Source organism: Ambystoma mexicanum, chromosome 1q (genome assembly GCF_040938575.1).
Source record: "Ambystoma mexicanum isolate Mex_15411 chromosome 1q, UKY_AmexF1_1, whole genome shotgun sequence".
Taxonomy (NCBI): Eukaryota; Metazoa; Chordata; class Amphibia; order Caudata; family Ambystomatidae; genus Ambystoma; species Ambystoma mexicanum.
In genome coordinates this window covers 618780984-618798411 of record NC_090922.1, presented here as the reverse complement: position 1 = coordinate 618798411, position 17428 = coordinate 618780984, and the positions used below count along the sequence as shown (strand labels likewise).

Genomic DNA, 17428 nt, shown 5'->3' with positions numbered 1-17428 from the left:
TGGCGATGATGGGACGGGGGGCGATGCTCAAAATGGTGGTCCTACCTAGGCTCTTACATTTTTTCAGCAATATTCCGTGCACGATACCTAAGAAGTTTTTTGCCAAGCTGAATAGCATGTGCAGAGACTTCCTATGGCATGGCACTCGGAATAGAGTGGCGCTATGGAAGTTGCAGAATTTCTATGAAAAAGGGGGTATTAAGCTGCCTAATTTTGAGGCCTATTATGTAGCTGGCCAGTTGCAATATGTGGTCAAATGGCTCTCTGATGAGGTAACTCCCGAATTTAGGCTGTTTGGACAGGACTGCAATCCGTTTTACCTGAAGGAAATTATTTGGTTGCCTAGGTCAGAAATGAAGGAGCGCCCGGGTATGATGTTGCTTGGGTGGAAGATGTGGCGTAGAGTATGTCGAATGATGGAGGACCCATACCCGTGTTCCCCGCAGGTGCCGCTGGTGGCCTTGGCAGGGGAAGACAAACAACTAAGTATGATAATCAGGACCTATTGGGGGTCGGTCGGGCTGGTTACAATGGGGGATGTCTGGCAAGAGGGGGCCATTAAGGGTTTTGAAGGACTAGGGGAAGAGGCGGGCTTGCATAGGGGCCAGTATGTCACGTATCTAAGGCTGGTGCAGAATATTCGTAAAATCTGGCCTGAGACTGTATTGGCGGAGGAGCCAGACGCCACTATGGGGACAATATATGACATATCAGAAGGAGGGCATGAGATCTCTAGATTGTATGAGATGGTGATGACCGGGTTGGGAAGGAATTGACGCATTTGAGGTTGGATTGGGAAACAGAGGTGGGAGCACAGATGGGATGTGGGAGCGTGCTATGGGATACCACAAGAAGGTGTCCAGAAATGCCAGATTACAACAAATATAGTTGTACATAACGTACAGAACTTACATGACCCCAATGAGAATATCGAAGTTTGTAAATGCGGGACGACAAGCGTGCCCAAAATGCGATAAGGAAGATGCTGATATGACACACATGTTTTGGTCTTGCCCAGTGATGGAGAGCTTCTGGGGAGAAGTGGCGCAAAAACTGGCGGACAAAGGGGTCACGCTCACAATAGATACGGCCTGGGCCTGCCTGTTGGGAGGGTTTCCCAGACTACGGAAACTTAAACATGTTGGGAAATTGAAGGACTTGGCATATGTGCTCGCAAAACGAAAAATTGCCATGGGCTGGAAGCAGTGCCATAAGCCACGGGTGGAGGTATGGTGGTGGGATTTGCAAAAATGGGCAGAGGCTGAAACAGTGGTATGGCAGGAGGCATGTAGCAAGTGTGGGGAAGAAGAAGCGAGTACCCTGCTAGCATGGAGAGTATTAATAGCAGGACTGTTTGGAACAATAACAGATTCTGCAGTCTCAGAAGAAGGTGATACCCTGCCACATGCAGCAGATACGGCATGAGAAGAACAAACAAGCTCTTGAGGGGGGAGGGATTGGGGGAGCAGTGGTCTTGACTAATTGATGTTCATGTGTTTTGTTGCAAATAACGCTGCTAGTTTGGTTTGTATTGTTTGTTTGTTTTAAAAATAATAACCTTTTTAAAAAAAAAAAAAAACTATGCCGACAAAACACAGTGCGTCTTGGCGATCAACTGAGACTACGACCTCGGCCAACCTCCAACGCACATACAGTTTAATTGAGTCATGGATGACCAATAACTGGATATGCCTCTGTAAAGCAACCACTGGAGGGGGTGTCTGTGCTCCTGCTCTCTATATGGTAGAGGAGAGGCACAGAGGACCCCAGCCAAGATTCTCGATTGGTAAACGTGGTGAGCATTCAAGGCCTAACTTCTCAGGAGGTGATGCAGGCTGGTTCTTAAGTACAGTGTAGTCTTCAAGCACCCACAAAGAAATGTCCACACACTGTTAGTTAAAACACAGTCTTTATATAAATAAGGTTCAAGGTTATATACACTATCACGATAATACACTGTGCTCTGACAATTTTAAAATGGTAAATATATACAGTTCTAGGTGGTACCATGATTACTCCGATTCCATTAAAATGCATCAACTGTACGCAGTTCAAATACCATACGAATCAACACAGCAAAACGATATCAACCATTGACTTCGGAGGAAGACAAGTTGGTTAGCCAATTGTCAGAATGCTCAGCCCCTACCGTCAGGCACAGTTGTATATTAGGATCTCCCCCCCCACCCCACCTGGGCAACCTGTAAATGAAGATGCACTACAAGCCCAGTCCATATATTGTCTATTAGAGTCTTATCTTCTGCTATAGCTCTGCAACCCCAATGTACCTTGCGTTGTGGAGTTTGTCGGGGAATCGACGTGCCCTTCTTGAGTGCGCTCCCTTTCAAGAAGGAGCGACGTGTCGTTGAACTTCCAAGATGAAGAAAGGGTGAACGTTGTCGTTGAGGCAGCAGCTTCGGTCCTTGCGGTGCTCGTTGACGAGTCATCAAAAATGTCCTGCAACAGGGGAGGCGTAGAGTGTACCTCGAGGACGATGGTTCGTTGCCGCAAAGAGTTCGTGAAGAACTTGGGCCCAGCAAGGGCGTCGAGTCGTCGGCGAATGGGACGGGACCATGGCTGGCTTCAGTGGCTTTGTTGTCGTCTGAGGTCTTCGGGTGGCGGGAAACCCACTGGCGGATTCTCCTCGGTCCTCGATAACCTCAACTTTCTCCGGCAGGACGAAAGCAGTCGGCAGTGATGAACAAAGGAGTCCGTGGATCAAATGTCTTAGGCAAAGGGAGCACCGCGGCTCCGGTCGGCGATGGTGGACGGCTGTCCGGTGCTTCTCTTCGTTCTCCTCAGTGGCCCCCTTCTCCGGTCGGCAGCCTTTCGTAGGTCTGTCTAGCAGGGAGCTTCGGCAAGGATCAGCTGGTGCAAGAGGGTGCCTCGTAGCTCGGTGCAAGGTCTCCTTACCAGGTTCTCTCTTGGATCAGTTCTTGAAGGCAAAGCAGCTTTCAGATAACACGGAAGGGAACAGCGGTTCACCTTCTTCCGGCTCGGCTTCGAGAGTAAGCATCAAGTATCAACTTCTGAACGATTTCTAGCAGTGAGAGGCCCCCAGATATACTGTTGATCTCCCATTCATTCTGCTGGGTCACACTCACCAAACCAAACGCTCAGAAGGGCATTCAGGCAGTCAGCTAATCAGGCACACGGTGCATTCAGACCATTTTTCTCCATCCAGACACTCAACACAGAATGTGGATTCGGACAAGCACTGCCATTCAGCACTACCCACTGCATTCATACCAGTTTCGGGCAGGGCTGTCTCAGTCATTGTGTCAACCACCAGATACTAGACACCCATAACACAGAATGCGTATTTGTCACACACTCCATTCACCCAGGTTCCACCCCACGGGCGAACCCACAGCATACAGTCATTGGGAAGGCCCCAGCCAGTCTGGCTGGGACTACCCCACACCACCATATATGGAACTTCCACTCAACAGCCAGTCAGGGGGAAGGGACAGAGTCAGGGCTTCCCGGGACTTCGGGAAAAGTAAGGTAACAGGCAATAGAAAGCAAGAGGCCACAGGGGCCATCTTGTTTCCTATCAGGAATCCACTGATTCCAATGATAGGGCCTGGGCATCCCAAAATGGAGGATGCTCAGGGCACCTGTAAATTCAGTACAGAGGTGCCACCAGCCATACCGTGCTCTGTGGGCCACACATACAGGTGCCCAAAAACATACACTACGAGTACAGGGTCGTACGCCTACCCATGGGTGCCATAAGGGTATCCCAAGGGTCTGTTCACTAAACCAAATACACGAAGAGCCGCACTGCCAGGAGTCTCACATGAACTTCAGTTTGGAAAACCAGACAGAACACATGATAAAAATCAATAAAGGACAAGGATTCAGAGGCCCTGTCCCTCTGATGCATTTCCAGCATCACAGCCTCAAAGGAGGCAAAACGGAACCATTGATTTCCGGCTCACCTCAAGCCAGGAGTCCAGACTACCTGAGCTTTGAAATTCAGAATTGCAGCATTTCAGTACTGAGCAAAGTAAAAACACTTGAACCATCCTTGAGCACAGAAGCCCATGTAAACCAGGTCTCCGGGAATTGTGCGTACTACCTTCAGCTATTAGGAAACATCCAACCTTTCCTTTCAGAGAAGAACTGCGTGACCACAGCCACAGCCGGTCCGATATCACAGCGAGTAGAGCGCTCGCTTTGACATCTGTGCAGAGCCTGCTGACGCAGGTTCGAATCCCGGCAGGGCCAAACTCAGCCTTTTATCCTACTGAGGTCCATAAATGAGCAACACACACCGTGGGTAATAAGAAGCGCTCAGATACCTGAGGGTTCGTAGCGCTATATAAATACTAAATTATTATTATTCTCTCAAGGTTGGATTATTGCAATGCCCTCCTGATTGGTGCGAATAACTCATGCCTTCAAAAATGTAAAATCATTCAGAACGATGCTGTTCGAATTATACAAGGAATGCCCAGGAGAGAACATATTTCTAAGTATAGAAAAAACCTGCATTGGCTTCCAGTGCGTGAGCACGTACGCTTCAAAGCTGCTACTTTGAGCCATCAATGCCATCACGTAAAATCTTTGGTGTCCCGCTACATAAGAACCAGAACCTTGCGCTCATCAAATCTGACACAAGTTAATTGCCTGAGCTTTAAAACGCACCAAAGGCGTCAGAAGATCCTTTCCTGTCTGCTCAGCTAGGATCTGGAACTCACACCCTCTAAATTTAAGGCAGGAAGACGACCTGAGGACCTTTCAACGGTCTCTAAAAACATCTCTTTTTGAGAAATGATCCTGTGTAGCAGTATTTTCAGGCCCCGTTTCCCATTTTCTGTCCCAGACTTTTATTTGTAAACTTGTGTAACTAAGCCTCCCGATGCCTGCAGGCTTTCGGCGTGATACAAATAAATAAAAATTATACCCAAGGAAAAACTTGTCCCATTGAAATTGACGAGACATGGGATGTTAAGGTGATAAACTGGAACTGTACACCTGCAGCGATCCACGGAACACCTCTTTCCTCATCTGCCCACCTTGTGGGTATCTGTCACACTCCCTGGGCTGCCTAACGGCCCATATTTCATCAAGTCTGGGGCAAAGCCCCGGCAAATTCTGGGAAAAGTTGGTTGCTGCTGTCTGCAGCATTGTACCATGTGGTGCGATCCCTGTGGTGGCTGGGCACCTGTAACCTGCCTCTTGCATCTTTGGGAAATTTTATTGGAATAGCCATCTATGTAGGGAAAATCCATTTTGAGACGAAAGTAGAAATGTGCTGATTTAAAGGAGTTCTTTCAAAAAATATTGCCCATAGTAAAAAAATAAACAAATCTATAAAAATAATTCCAATGTCAACTGAGCAGCAAATCTACTCTAAAGTGCTGCTTTTTAAGACATTGCAGGCGTCCATTTTGTTGCCAGAAACAGTGCAACCTGTTTCTTTAATTGAATGTCCTGGCAGCAATAATCCAGCACAAGCCCCCTCCAGGTAGCTTGCGCTTGTTACTGCTCTTAGGGCAGAGAATTCAAACACATACATGTTCACAGGACAACCAGTCCTACGAATGCTATTCTACTACAGTAAACAAGCCATTTTCAGCAGAACAAAAGTCATTCTGCTGAAAAGGGTTTGTTTGCTGTATTAGGAAAGCATTCATAGGACTGTGCTGTCCTCTGAACTGGGCAAACACGTCCTAATTAGTTCAACAGAGCATGTTTGCCTTGCTCTTTGAAAGGGGCTTGTGTGGTCCAGTGGTAAAGAGATAGCCCTTTACAGCCACACAACCTAGATTCGAGCCAAGCACGTTTCCTATTCCTGGTGTATCAAATGTTACTTTTAAAAACAATATTTGACGCACTGGAAAAAAAAGACTGGAACTCAAGCCCAGGTCACATGGCTGAAATGGCTAAGATATTTGATGCACTGGAAAAAAAAGACTGGAACTCAAGCCCAGGTCGCGTGGCTGAAGTGGCTAAGCCTTTGTCACTGGACGACAAGTACCTGGCAAGCATAGGGCTTTGCCTCATTGTTGTACAATTGGGCACAAACAGCCCTCTTAACAGTGGAGTAACTTTGCTGAAAATGTTGGGGGGGGGGACAGGGGTGAGGTGAAGTGAGGGCGGGTGCTGGCTCATAGGGATCGTGTTGGCCAAATTGTTCGCAAAAATGTTGTTCAATGATAGATTTGACTAAATTCAGTCACCACGATTAGTTCAAAGCCGAAGATACCGAACATGAAGCGCTGGGGTTGCGGGGGTGTCCCCCGCCCCTCATGTTCGGTATTTTCTACTTTAGGGGCTATGGGGATGTCCCCTGCTTTCTCAGCATTGGTGGAAGGGGACAACAAAATAAAAGAAGAAAAAGGGTCCCTGCAGCATCAGATCCGACTGCGTTAGATCAGTGGATCGGATGCTGCAGGGTACAGGAGAGTAGCAGATAGAGAAAAGCTAAGTAGGGGGGTTTATGGGTGTACATGGGTTTGTTTTTTTGTACCAAGGTAAAAACGTATTTGCAGCGAAAATGACTATGGTCAATTTTGCCATGAATTTGTACCTCGGTCAAACAACCTAAATCCCTGAGGGATAACACTAGACTACTACAGCACAAGAGTCCATTGCTGACGTTCTGTTATAACTTCCACAAGACAGGTGACCTATGTTTAAAAATCAATTGGGCCCTCACACTTCTGCCATGCACGCAGTGACACAACATAACATTCACAAACTTAATTCCAATAGAACATACAAACAATGCATTATTTATCATTCATTCAGACACACAAGTCAACAACATACGCTTGCATACACTCTCACTCACACACAAATGCACCCATCACCTCCATTGACACACACTGTGTGCACACAACCTTTAAATGTACAAATACAATAACACATGGAAACAGTGGCGCAATGTTCATTGAGCAGACCAGACTATCACCCCCTGATCCCTGAAAGTTAGGGCTAAATTGACTTGTCCTAGCTGAACTATGAAGCCATGGCTGAAAGGAACGTATTCACTGGAATGTCAGCAATTCCCTTGATTTTTCCTTTCATTCAAAGGCAGAAGCCATCAGTTAATGCAGTGCAGTGGGTGACCAAGTATACTTGGTATCAATTTTTAAATGCCATATATCTCCAAACTTGGGTTCTGCACAGCACCTTGTGTGTGTGTGCAGACAGATTTCTTTTCTACAAGATTCTGACAGATTAAAATTAAGGTATGTTTTCCTGTGTTCAAATGGCTCCAAGCAGTGGAGTACCAAGCGGGAGAGGAGGTGGGGAAGCTGCCCCCGTGGATCTTTTAGGAGCCAGACCGGGACATTTGTCATTGGGACACCTCTCCCGTTCGGCACATCAAAGAGGGTGCCCAATGGCAAAGATGTTGCTGGCAGGACAATGTGTGCTGAGCAATTCCTGCTCAGCACGCTCATTGTCCTGGCAGCAAGACCCGTTCCGAATGGTAGAGGTGTCCTGCTGCCAGGACAAAGTCCCAAGGAGCTCCGGGCAGCAGAGGGTCCTCACATTGCTCTGTATCAACAGAGCATTACAATGTGAGCGATTAGGCACTGATGGGAGGGAGGGCGATACTATTAGCAGGGACTTTTCTCCCTTTAGAAATGGGAATGGGAGGGAGTGATCAGAAGTGAGAAGGGTGCATAATGTTGCATGCTTTATGAAATAATGACTATGGCTTTAAAACCCAAGGGGGATTTGTTAGGCTCACATTAATCTACATGCAGTATGGGGAGAATAAAACTAAAGTCATACTCCCATTGCTCAACATATTTCTATGACAATGTATATAGAGTATGGTTAGTTTACTATGAAAGGCTAGTTTATGTAATGTGGTTTGTTTCCAAGGCATTGCTATAAATAATTATTTAAGCACATGAAATGTAAAGCAAAACCTTAATAAATATCTACAACTAAACCTGGCAAGATGTGTGCGGTCGCTTAAATTGCCCACATCCCAGTTTCACCATATAACCAAATGTGTGATCCTGAGCAAATCATTTAATCACATGGTGCCTTATCTGCATCTCTGAAAGTGACTCAATCACTTCAAAGCTTATGTTAATGTATCATGGTATAATGGAAAAGTCTAATGACTAGAGTTGCTCCACATGTAACAAAAGTGCAATGCAGGTAGTTTGCACCACAAAGTTATTTGTCACTTGACTTATTCATGGCCACTTATTCTAAAGTCACTTCCATGGTGCCTCCAAGTATCAAGGACTGATGATGTGCCTTGCAATGTCCTTTTCTATGAAGTTACTTCTGCTTGGTGCAATCCATATAATTAGGAAATGTGCATGCATTTTGCCTCAGAGGGCTTGGACAGAGCTCCAATAGACGAGTTTCCTTCATCTGGAATGATCTTGCGGTTTTACTTTTGTTGTTGTGTATTAAAATGCCATCTTCCACTAATGTTACCAAAAAAGTAGATTGGGACAGGGGTGGGCTGTTTGTGGGCGCCAATGAGACCATGTGGAATTCCACATACTGCATTTGGTTGCTCAACCCCCCCCCCCCCACACACACACACACTTTTACAATTCTGGATTCTCCCCTGCTTAGTTTGGTAAGTGAAGTAGTTTTTGGTGGCCTGTAACCTGAATCATGACACCCATTTACTAATTTGCACCAAACCTTCCTGAAAACGGTCCGCAAAACTCGAAATACATTTTGCCAGTTTGATGAAGATAATGTTTGGCAGCAGGGGGAAAGTTATACAGGGCTCCTAAAAGTGTGCTTTTAACACAAAATTCCATACGGTTCCTTCTGCGCACCTAGAGCAAAAACTGCTCAACAAACGTTCATCATGTTTGGAAGGCGTATAGCACCCAGCTTCATTTCACGGAATTTGCAAAGTGTGACAGTTTTGGGTCACAAGTTTTCTCAGCTTGACTCTTTCCACTCTACTTGGGGAGGGCGCACCTTCGCCAACTTCTTTTTGAAATTAGGATGGTGGTGCTTTAGTAGCATCTGAAAAGTGGCAAGACTAATTTTAGAGGCGTCGCAGAGCTGTGGCTTGCACCAGAGAATACGTTTGTTATTGTTAGTGTGTCTTCATACCTGGTGCCTTAATGTGCACTGTGAGATCTGCTCACATTGTCCAAATGGGACACGTCCCTCACTAGGGTCAGCCCGCATCCTAGCCCCCCAACCAACATACACAAACACAATTAAAAATTATTTTTTTTTAAAAAACAAAAAACCCCCAACTCTGCTCCGCTTTCAAATGCGGCCCGGGCCACGTCTCATGTTACACCGACCTAACCTCTTTGCACTCACGCACCTCCACACAGAAACCAGCAAGCTGAATGAGTTTTCTAGTTCCCGTCTGTGTGTCGCACGAATACAAAGCCAGAAAGCGATTCTCTGCGCCACAGCCCCTGGAAGTGCTGCTGTTAGCGTGGCAGCAGAGACGCCAGGTCCTGCAACACACTGTTCAGCACCCTGGCTGCTGACTGAGTCAGGCCAGCCAGGGTGAGGGACTAAGCCATGCAGGGCATCCCAGCCCTGAATGTGTTGCAGCACAGCTGTCAAGCATCTCAGCATTATGTAATGAGACAGCGCAAGCCTTGCTGGGCACCCCAGCCGGGCTCGCGCTGTCCAATTACATAATTGATTGCAGCCCCGCCTGCTCTCCCTCCAAAAGTTGGAGGGACAAAAAGGCATGCCACAGAAGTTTGGGGGGGGGGACAAAAACCCCTGTCGCCCCCTATAATTACGCCCATGCCTCTGAAACAAAGACCATACAAGTCCCTTTGAAAGGGCCTTGTGTGGTCTAGTTCCTTTAGCTGTGCAACAGTCATCACAGATGACGGCAGCACGATCATACAATATATTATGCAGGCAAATTTCATGCTTCATTTTCAGAAAGTTACTCATCCAAACTGAAACAGTTATCTAAACGGAAGGATAGAATGTTCCAGGCATAGATATAAACTTTATTTTGGGATCATGCCCAAAAAACTACATAGATAGAAAAAATATATAGCAAATATTTGATCACATCATAAAAAGCCATTGTTAATAATTAAAAAGAAAATATTAAAACTTTCTGAAAATTCTAATATAAAACTATGTATACAGGAATGGAAGTTAAATCTTATTCTACTAAGCTTTAGTTGAAAAGTTCCATACTGCAAACAACTTCATCACAAGTAGCGAGTTTGCATATAGCAAAAGCATCATAGAGTGAGATCGCCTCATATTTGCTTATAAAAGGGAGGAGCCACCTGCCTCTCGGGGTGGAGCATTGCGGGCACTCCAATAAAACATTTTCTTCAAATCTGCATCTGAAGGGGCAATGCTGGTCACCTGATGGGGACCAGTTGTGGCTAACATCAGCTGTCGGCAACAAGTCCAGTCTAAATTTAAGATATAGCACTATTATAGGCCGGGTAGATTTCATTTAAAAGCAATGTAACCAGGAAAGCGAGATTGTCATATGGTTCCCAAAGTACAAAACGCTTAGTTTGCTTTTTAAATCGGACAATTTCTGGTGTAATTTTAAAATCACTACTTAGCAAACATTTGATGTTTAGGATATCCAACAGAGTTTTTATATGGGTGTACCATTTCCATGCGTTTCCCTCCCCCGGGGAGTTAATAACATTCCAAGCCATAGCTTTGTACCATGACAGGCGGTCAGATTTGTGTATGCAGAGCCAGTAAAGAAGAGGTTTACGATGGGCTTCAAAGGCAATTGACCTCATACCCACTTCCAAGAATGTGGGAATTGTAGGAGTACTGGTTATCCGCTCCACTGACTGTTCAACAAATTAATTTTTCATTACACTTAAGGACTTCAGGTTTCCTTCCTCCATAGCTCGCTACCATACAGAGCATATGGTAGGGAAGGTAGGGTGTGGGTTTTCTAAGTGTCCAGGACCCCAAGAGGTAGGTGGTAACCCTGGTGGCGTTTAAAGGTGCCTAACGCATCTGGACGTTGTTTTAGGATCATTGTGCTATTTTCACACTGGGGACTCCATTTAGAGTCCTTGCGGAATCAGATTACGAGGTAAACAAATCTACCTCTTTGAGCAATTACACTTCCAATCTAATGTTGGCTTTTATCGTGTGAGAATGAGGACAAACTATAGTTTTCCATCCCTGCAGAAGTGATGGACAATCTCCAGTTAGTTTTGCAGTCCCATTCTCTTCCTAGAAATCCGCATCGTCAGCATGTAGCAATATGCAGATTTTGCAGTTTGCAAAACCTAGGAGCGTCTGTTCTGCAATGGAAAATCGCAGGGCCAACTCGATGTAAATTATGAAGAGCAAGGAGGAAAGAACACATCCCTGTCGAACGCCACTAGAGACAGGGAATCATTTGGCTGAAACACAAACTTGCCCAAATCTAATGGCCACTGTGTTATATTCATGGAGTCTCATTATTGGTTGGAGGATGTCAGTAGGGATTTTAAAATTAATCAATGAATCCCAGATTAAGTTTCGATACACAGAGTCGAATGCAGTTTGCAAAATCGAAAAATATTAAGGTTACATACTTGGTCAAAAGTAAATAAAGGCAGATAGCGTGATCAACAGTGCCCTTTCACGGTTTAAAACCGGATTGGAGTTTGGAGATTAGATTTGAATCAGTCACCCATTTCTCCCCGATCGGCTATGGAATATGTTGCCATAGGCGTTCGAGAGACTAGCAAGCTAATTGGCCTGTAGTTCTTGGGTGAATTCCGATCGACTTTTTTTAAAAATGGGGACAATTTCAGCAGATTTCAAGCTGGAAGGAACAGAACTGGTAGCACACAATTGGTTAAAGAACCAGCCCAGTAATGGGATCCAAATCTGCACATCAGCCTTAAAGAGGTCAATAGGGATGTAGCAGGGGCCCGGAGTGGTTCTCGTCTTGTGAGAGTTTAATGCATTTTCCACCTCTCACTCCGTTATTGATATTGGTGCAAACAGATAGCCATTGAGCGAGAATATAGGTTAAATGTTCAAACCACTTCTCCTCTGTGATTGCTGTTCCAACTTCCTGGTTTGCGATAAGAGTTGTTAGATAGCTTATTAGAAAATAACATGCCAAATGCTATGTTGGTCTTTGTCCGATGAAGTTTAATAACTCCTGTTTTTTTAATTCAGCCTCTTTTTTCAATGCTAACTTTTCATAATTTTCTCATGCCAGGGGTATGGATGTTTGATGTCTGAAGATTTAATGTCACGTAAAAGATGTTTTTGCAGCTCTGCAATTGCTATCGTACCACGAATTTCAAGAGGCAGTATTTCCCTTTATTTGCTTAACAGTTCTCGTCTATAGTGGGGCAATTGCATCAACCATAGATTGGTACATGATAAAACAAATGTGGTAAACAAAATCCCAATCAAAGCGCTAAGACTAAGCAATTGAGATGTGGGTGTCGCTGTGAATCCTATTGAGGTGGGACCTTCCCTAAGTCCAAACAGGTAAATAGAAAAAGAATGTAGGATATCTTTGTGCCTACCCTTGTGTTCTATAGGAACTTGCATAGAAAATGTGGACACACAAAGATTAAGCAAACTTTAAGTTTACAGGTATTGTGATGTATTCAAAAGTAATTAAATAAGAAACAGTTTGCTTGAAATAGACAGGTTTCACGGAACAAAAACCTAGTTATCGAGTAATCGAGCCAACACCTGTTTCAAGCCTAAAGGCTCTTTGTCAGGGCTCCCAAGTTTACATTCATTTGAAACAAATCCAAGACAAAATCAGTTTCTATAATAAATTCTATTTCTTTTTAGGTGTATAGGTCCTTTGCTTTTGCAATTAAAGAAATTAGATTTTTGATTGTGTGAGGATTTAATTTCACATAAAAGAAATTTTGTTGCAGCTCTGCAATTGCTATCATACCAAGAATTTCGGGAGGTGGTATTACCCTTTATTTGCTTAACGGGTTTCTTTAATAGTGGGCAATAGCATCAACAATAGATTGGAACATGGTTTCCATAAGGTATATGTCAATACTCTCATGTGTATAATATGCCTCAAATATTGGAGCGATTGCTAAAAAGATAAGTAGGTCAGAATTATAATAATCGAGGTTGACCAAATTAATTCACCTTCTATTGTTAGGTAAATTGACCTCGGGACGTCACTATGTGTTTGACAGGTGCATTTACCAAGGCATGGACTGTCAATTTAAGGGAGATTGGGTCATGGTCATTCTCAATCTGAGACATTACCTCCAGGGATAGACAATTTGACCACTTTGATGCCTTTAGAAAAATGTAATCTATATGATAGGATAGATATCAGTGGCACCTCAAAGTCTACATGGTTCAACAATCCCTCTCCTGCTTGGACTTCAACAAAGTCTTTAGAATTGTGCAAAACCCAGTTTTAACAACCACTACCCTTAGGCACAAGAACATAGCCTCCAATCCCAAACTTAAACTGAGTTCAGCAATCTGGGGCCTTGTGGATTATTGTAAATCAGTCACATGTCACAAGCCACAACACACAAAGACATCATGCCCATTAAAGGGGTTACCTGATTGAATCTTCTTGTGAAGGCAACTGCATTCGGTGCTGAGCTGTACTTCTCCTTTTTGTTCCAACCACAACTAGAAAGTTCCTGAAACAATAAGACCATCTTTTTAGAATTTAAAACGACTACCTTAAATTACACAACAATTTGAAATTAATTTTCTTTCATAACACCAAATAGTAGAAGTAATTATGCCCTCTCCCCAAATTCCTTCCATGATAAATTAGGATCCTGCTTCGAATCACAATATGGCCCTTTACAATCAGGAAGATCATGCTTAACCTACTACAAATGTCTGCTAATTTGTGCTTATTAAAACTTTCAGAAGATGCATGGTCAGGCAATTATGTTAAGTTCATTCTCGGGACATTGTATTTTGTAAGTAGAACACAATTTAAGCTGCTCTAAAAATGTATTACAAAATAGTTTATTTTTCCTCACAGTGAGTGCATTTACCTTTCAAGGAAAGGTTCTCTTGCACGCCCATTGCGAAAGATACAATGTATGATCTACCGAAACTTTTTTTTTGGTCACCAGATCAGCAATGTAGTTTGAATTTTAGCTTAAGCCACAAGCCTTTCATTTGTCCCATTAGCAAAATACCACAAACTGTGAAAAATCATCTCAATAGACAAGACACCACATGTATGTCAAAGCTAGTGAAGGTTCTTAAGCATACTTTATACTAATGAGGGTTCATAAGTATACCCCAGGCCCTGCTTGGCAATCAGCCAGGCGTGGAAAGCCTAACCTAAAGTCATTATAATTAATTTGCAGAAAGCCTATTATGTTTGATTATCGGATACATATTTGGCTGTGCAGTGAGAGTTGAACAAGGAAATGCAGCCAAAATCAAGGCAACACAATCACTAACAGCGTTTCACATTAGGGATGACAAAGATATGTAGACACTTTGGAAGGACTTTAATCAATGCAGAATGAACACAGTAATTAAGTAGTTCATATTTAATGGTACACTTCTTTTATTCAAATGGAAAGTTATGGCACCAAGTAACAGTGATACTCTGGAATTGTTTTTCTACACTGAAGGGTGAAGATGATCATACAGGTGCTCTGCAAGTGACAGAAGTAGCACAATGGGTACTCAAAGTGTATGGATGTGTAGTTTTGGGGAGCACATGAAAAATGAGTGACAAATTCAACTGCTGGACAGAGTGCCGAATGTATGATATATTTTATTTATATTTCGTTCATACACAAGTGTTTCAGCGCAGCAGAAGAGAATGCAGTTTGAAAATGTTAGGTGCAGTTGGAAAATTAGTGGCTTGAACGCTCTAATGAGCAGAGCAAATTGAAGCTCAGACTCTCGGTTAGAATACTCTATTGGAAGTTTGATCCTGTTCGGTCTTTTCCCCCTGCTACTGCTGAGAGCAAATAACCCTAGACATGTGATCCTCAAACCAGGATCACATTACACCATGGAGTAATCTGAAAGAATTGAAAGGATGACTCACATATGGTGTTTTGTGAGCTTCAGGAGACTAAAATAGGTGCTTATGAATACGAGATACTTTGAGCATGTGTTAAATTTATTTCTAAAATATCTTCTTTCTTCGTGAGAAGTAAAAGAAAATGGGCAATCAAATTAAAATCCACAAATTCCAAGTCCTAATCCAGTAGAATTGTTTGAGAAAATGAGCAAAACTAAATGGAGTGTGATCTTTGCTGACGGTTAAAGATCATCAGAGGCTCACTGTAGTTATTTAAAACTGAAATAGCTTTACAATAACATGGATAAGAAGAGTGGTTTCACTATATGGTGTGGAATTTTGAAGTGTTACTCCTAGCACCTTTGAACTAGAGTCCCATGATTTTGGATTAACCAATTACTAAACTCTTGGTATTCTTTCTGATGGATGTTCCTCCCACGGATTGCTCTTCAAGGATATTCTATCCACAGTGAAGCTGTTCTTTGGTAACTTTTCCACCACCAAGAGGCACAGCGCAGCTCAGCCTGACGCCTCTACGCGCCCTTCACCGGACAGGACATCAGGGCCAGTATATGAGGCGCAGAGCCCAGTGACGTAAATTCCACCCACTTTCCCTAAAACTCTGGCAATGAGGGACCACGGAACCAATGGTGCACTGGCTATCCGCCAAGTGGGGCAGGTAAGGAGGGCGATTAGGAATGTGTGGGGGGGACCAGTCATCAGAAAGAACATTACCATAAGGTAAGGAATTTGCTCTTCTAATGGATTCCTTCCTGTCACGGATTCCTCATCTATGATACTCGCAAAGAAGTAGGTACATCCGGAGGAGGGAGGAAAGCCAGGACAACACCTAAACCAGATAACTCTGGGGAACCACCCTACCAAAAAGGGTGTCCGAACCTGAAAGAGAATCCAAGCAGTAATGCTTAAGCAAACTTGTGTAGAGATGCCGACGGTACCACCTGGACAGGGACTGCGCTCTGCAGGGCAGTGGTGGTCACACTTGAGCCCCGAGATCTTCAGACACCTGCTTACTAGCCAGATCATAGCATTCCCAGATGCAGATAATGATCCACCTAGACTTTGGTCACAGCTCTGCCAGCATGGGCACCAGCGTAACCAACGAAAAGCTGGTCATATTTCCTGGGCTTTCTCGTCCGAGAGACATAGTAGCGGAGGGTCAGCACAATGGAATCGTTCCTCTGCCTTGCAAGGGTAAGGCGGAATTAAAAACACAAGAAAATTGATTTTGCGAGAGATGAAAATCCAAGAAACCTTATGAAGAAAGGAACTCTGGTATCCACAACGCTGAGGACAAAGCCAGAGCCGAGACCTCAAAGCTCAAGGAAGGACCAGATCCCGTAGGCACGCAGATGTGATCCCCAGCAGGTGCCCTGTCAGTCCCAGAAGATGCACTGAGCACCGCCGGCGACAAAGCCATGCACGCAGTCGGTGGAGTCATCTGCACTAAGGCAAAAGCTGCGGGCGCCTTGGCAAAGATGTTAAGCATCTTGAGAAGAATATTCTCCCATTCCTTCATGGTGGAGTATTGGGTCAAAAAGGGTACCTGAACAGCATTCTCCGGGGATTCCCCTGATCTGTGGCTCTTCTTCCTAGATGAGGAAGAGGAATGCCAGTGTGGATCTGATCACAGAGCGAGACCTCTTACAATGCTGCTTCATCACCTCTATCTTTTTTAACTTGAGAGGGGTGATCTCTCTTTGGATCAACATTCAGCACAACTTCACCCTTCTTATTGTGGACATAAGTGAAGATCTTAACTGCCCTCAGGAGCATGGACTGGCAAGACCCTCAGTCCTGGGGGTTGTGGTCTACACCCAAGCAGTAAAGGCATTTTGTGCGGATCCGACTTGGCTTGATTTGGTTTGCAGTCTGTTCTCTCACTTGTGGCATGAATGTTCCGTTATGTGCTGCAAGGAATTTTGGTCTGGGCACCATGTTGAACAGCAGCTAAAGGGTGATCAAAGCACCAGTAGCCTGGAACATGAAGAGGGGACAGACTGGGGATCTCCACACTCCCTCACCCAGGACTGGCTCCAGCAAACACCTTGGTAGGCCTTCTGCCCCAGATTAGGGGGGAGTTCTCACCCCCCCCAAACCTCCTCGACAGTGTCAGATCACTGACCCTGTCACACAACAGGAGGAGAAATACTTACCAGTAATATTCTATGGATTATTCTCCCACAGATTACTCAACTTGATAGCTCCCTATCCAGCGTCAGATGGCCAGAACATTTTTCGACAGCGGGTGTAGTGCCGCAAGATATCGTCGACTCCCTCCAATACAGCCGTGCCATTCTGAGACAATGATCGGGATGTTAGGCGCTGTATAAAAGGATGCACTACAAACCCCTACCTTAATTGCCCACTTTTTTCCTCCGGCTCATCCTGTGAGAGGGAACATGGAGTCATGGGGAAAGGCATAGAAGCAGACAACTTTATGACAAGTCACAGTGTAGGTAATCCCCAATG

General features: G+C 44.4%; 1 protein-coding gene across 7 annotated transcripts in view; it reads right to left on the bottom strand.

Annotated features, from left to right (window-relative positions):
• RALGPS2 (Ral GEF with PH domain and SH3 binding motif 2) overlaps positions 1-17428 on the bottom strand; it is a 2782724-nt gene that overhangs the window by 1645851 nt on the left and 1119445 nt on the right. For all 7 annotated transcript variants that reach the window (XM_069641167.1, XM_069641168.1, XM_069641166.1 and 4 more), the window contains one exon: positions 13488-13571. In XM_069641167.1, coding sequence (XP_069497268.1) covers positions 13488-13571 — 84 coding nt within the window. The remainder of the gene's footprint in view (positions 1-13487; positions 13572-17428) is intronic.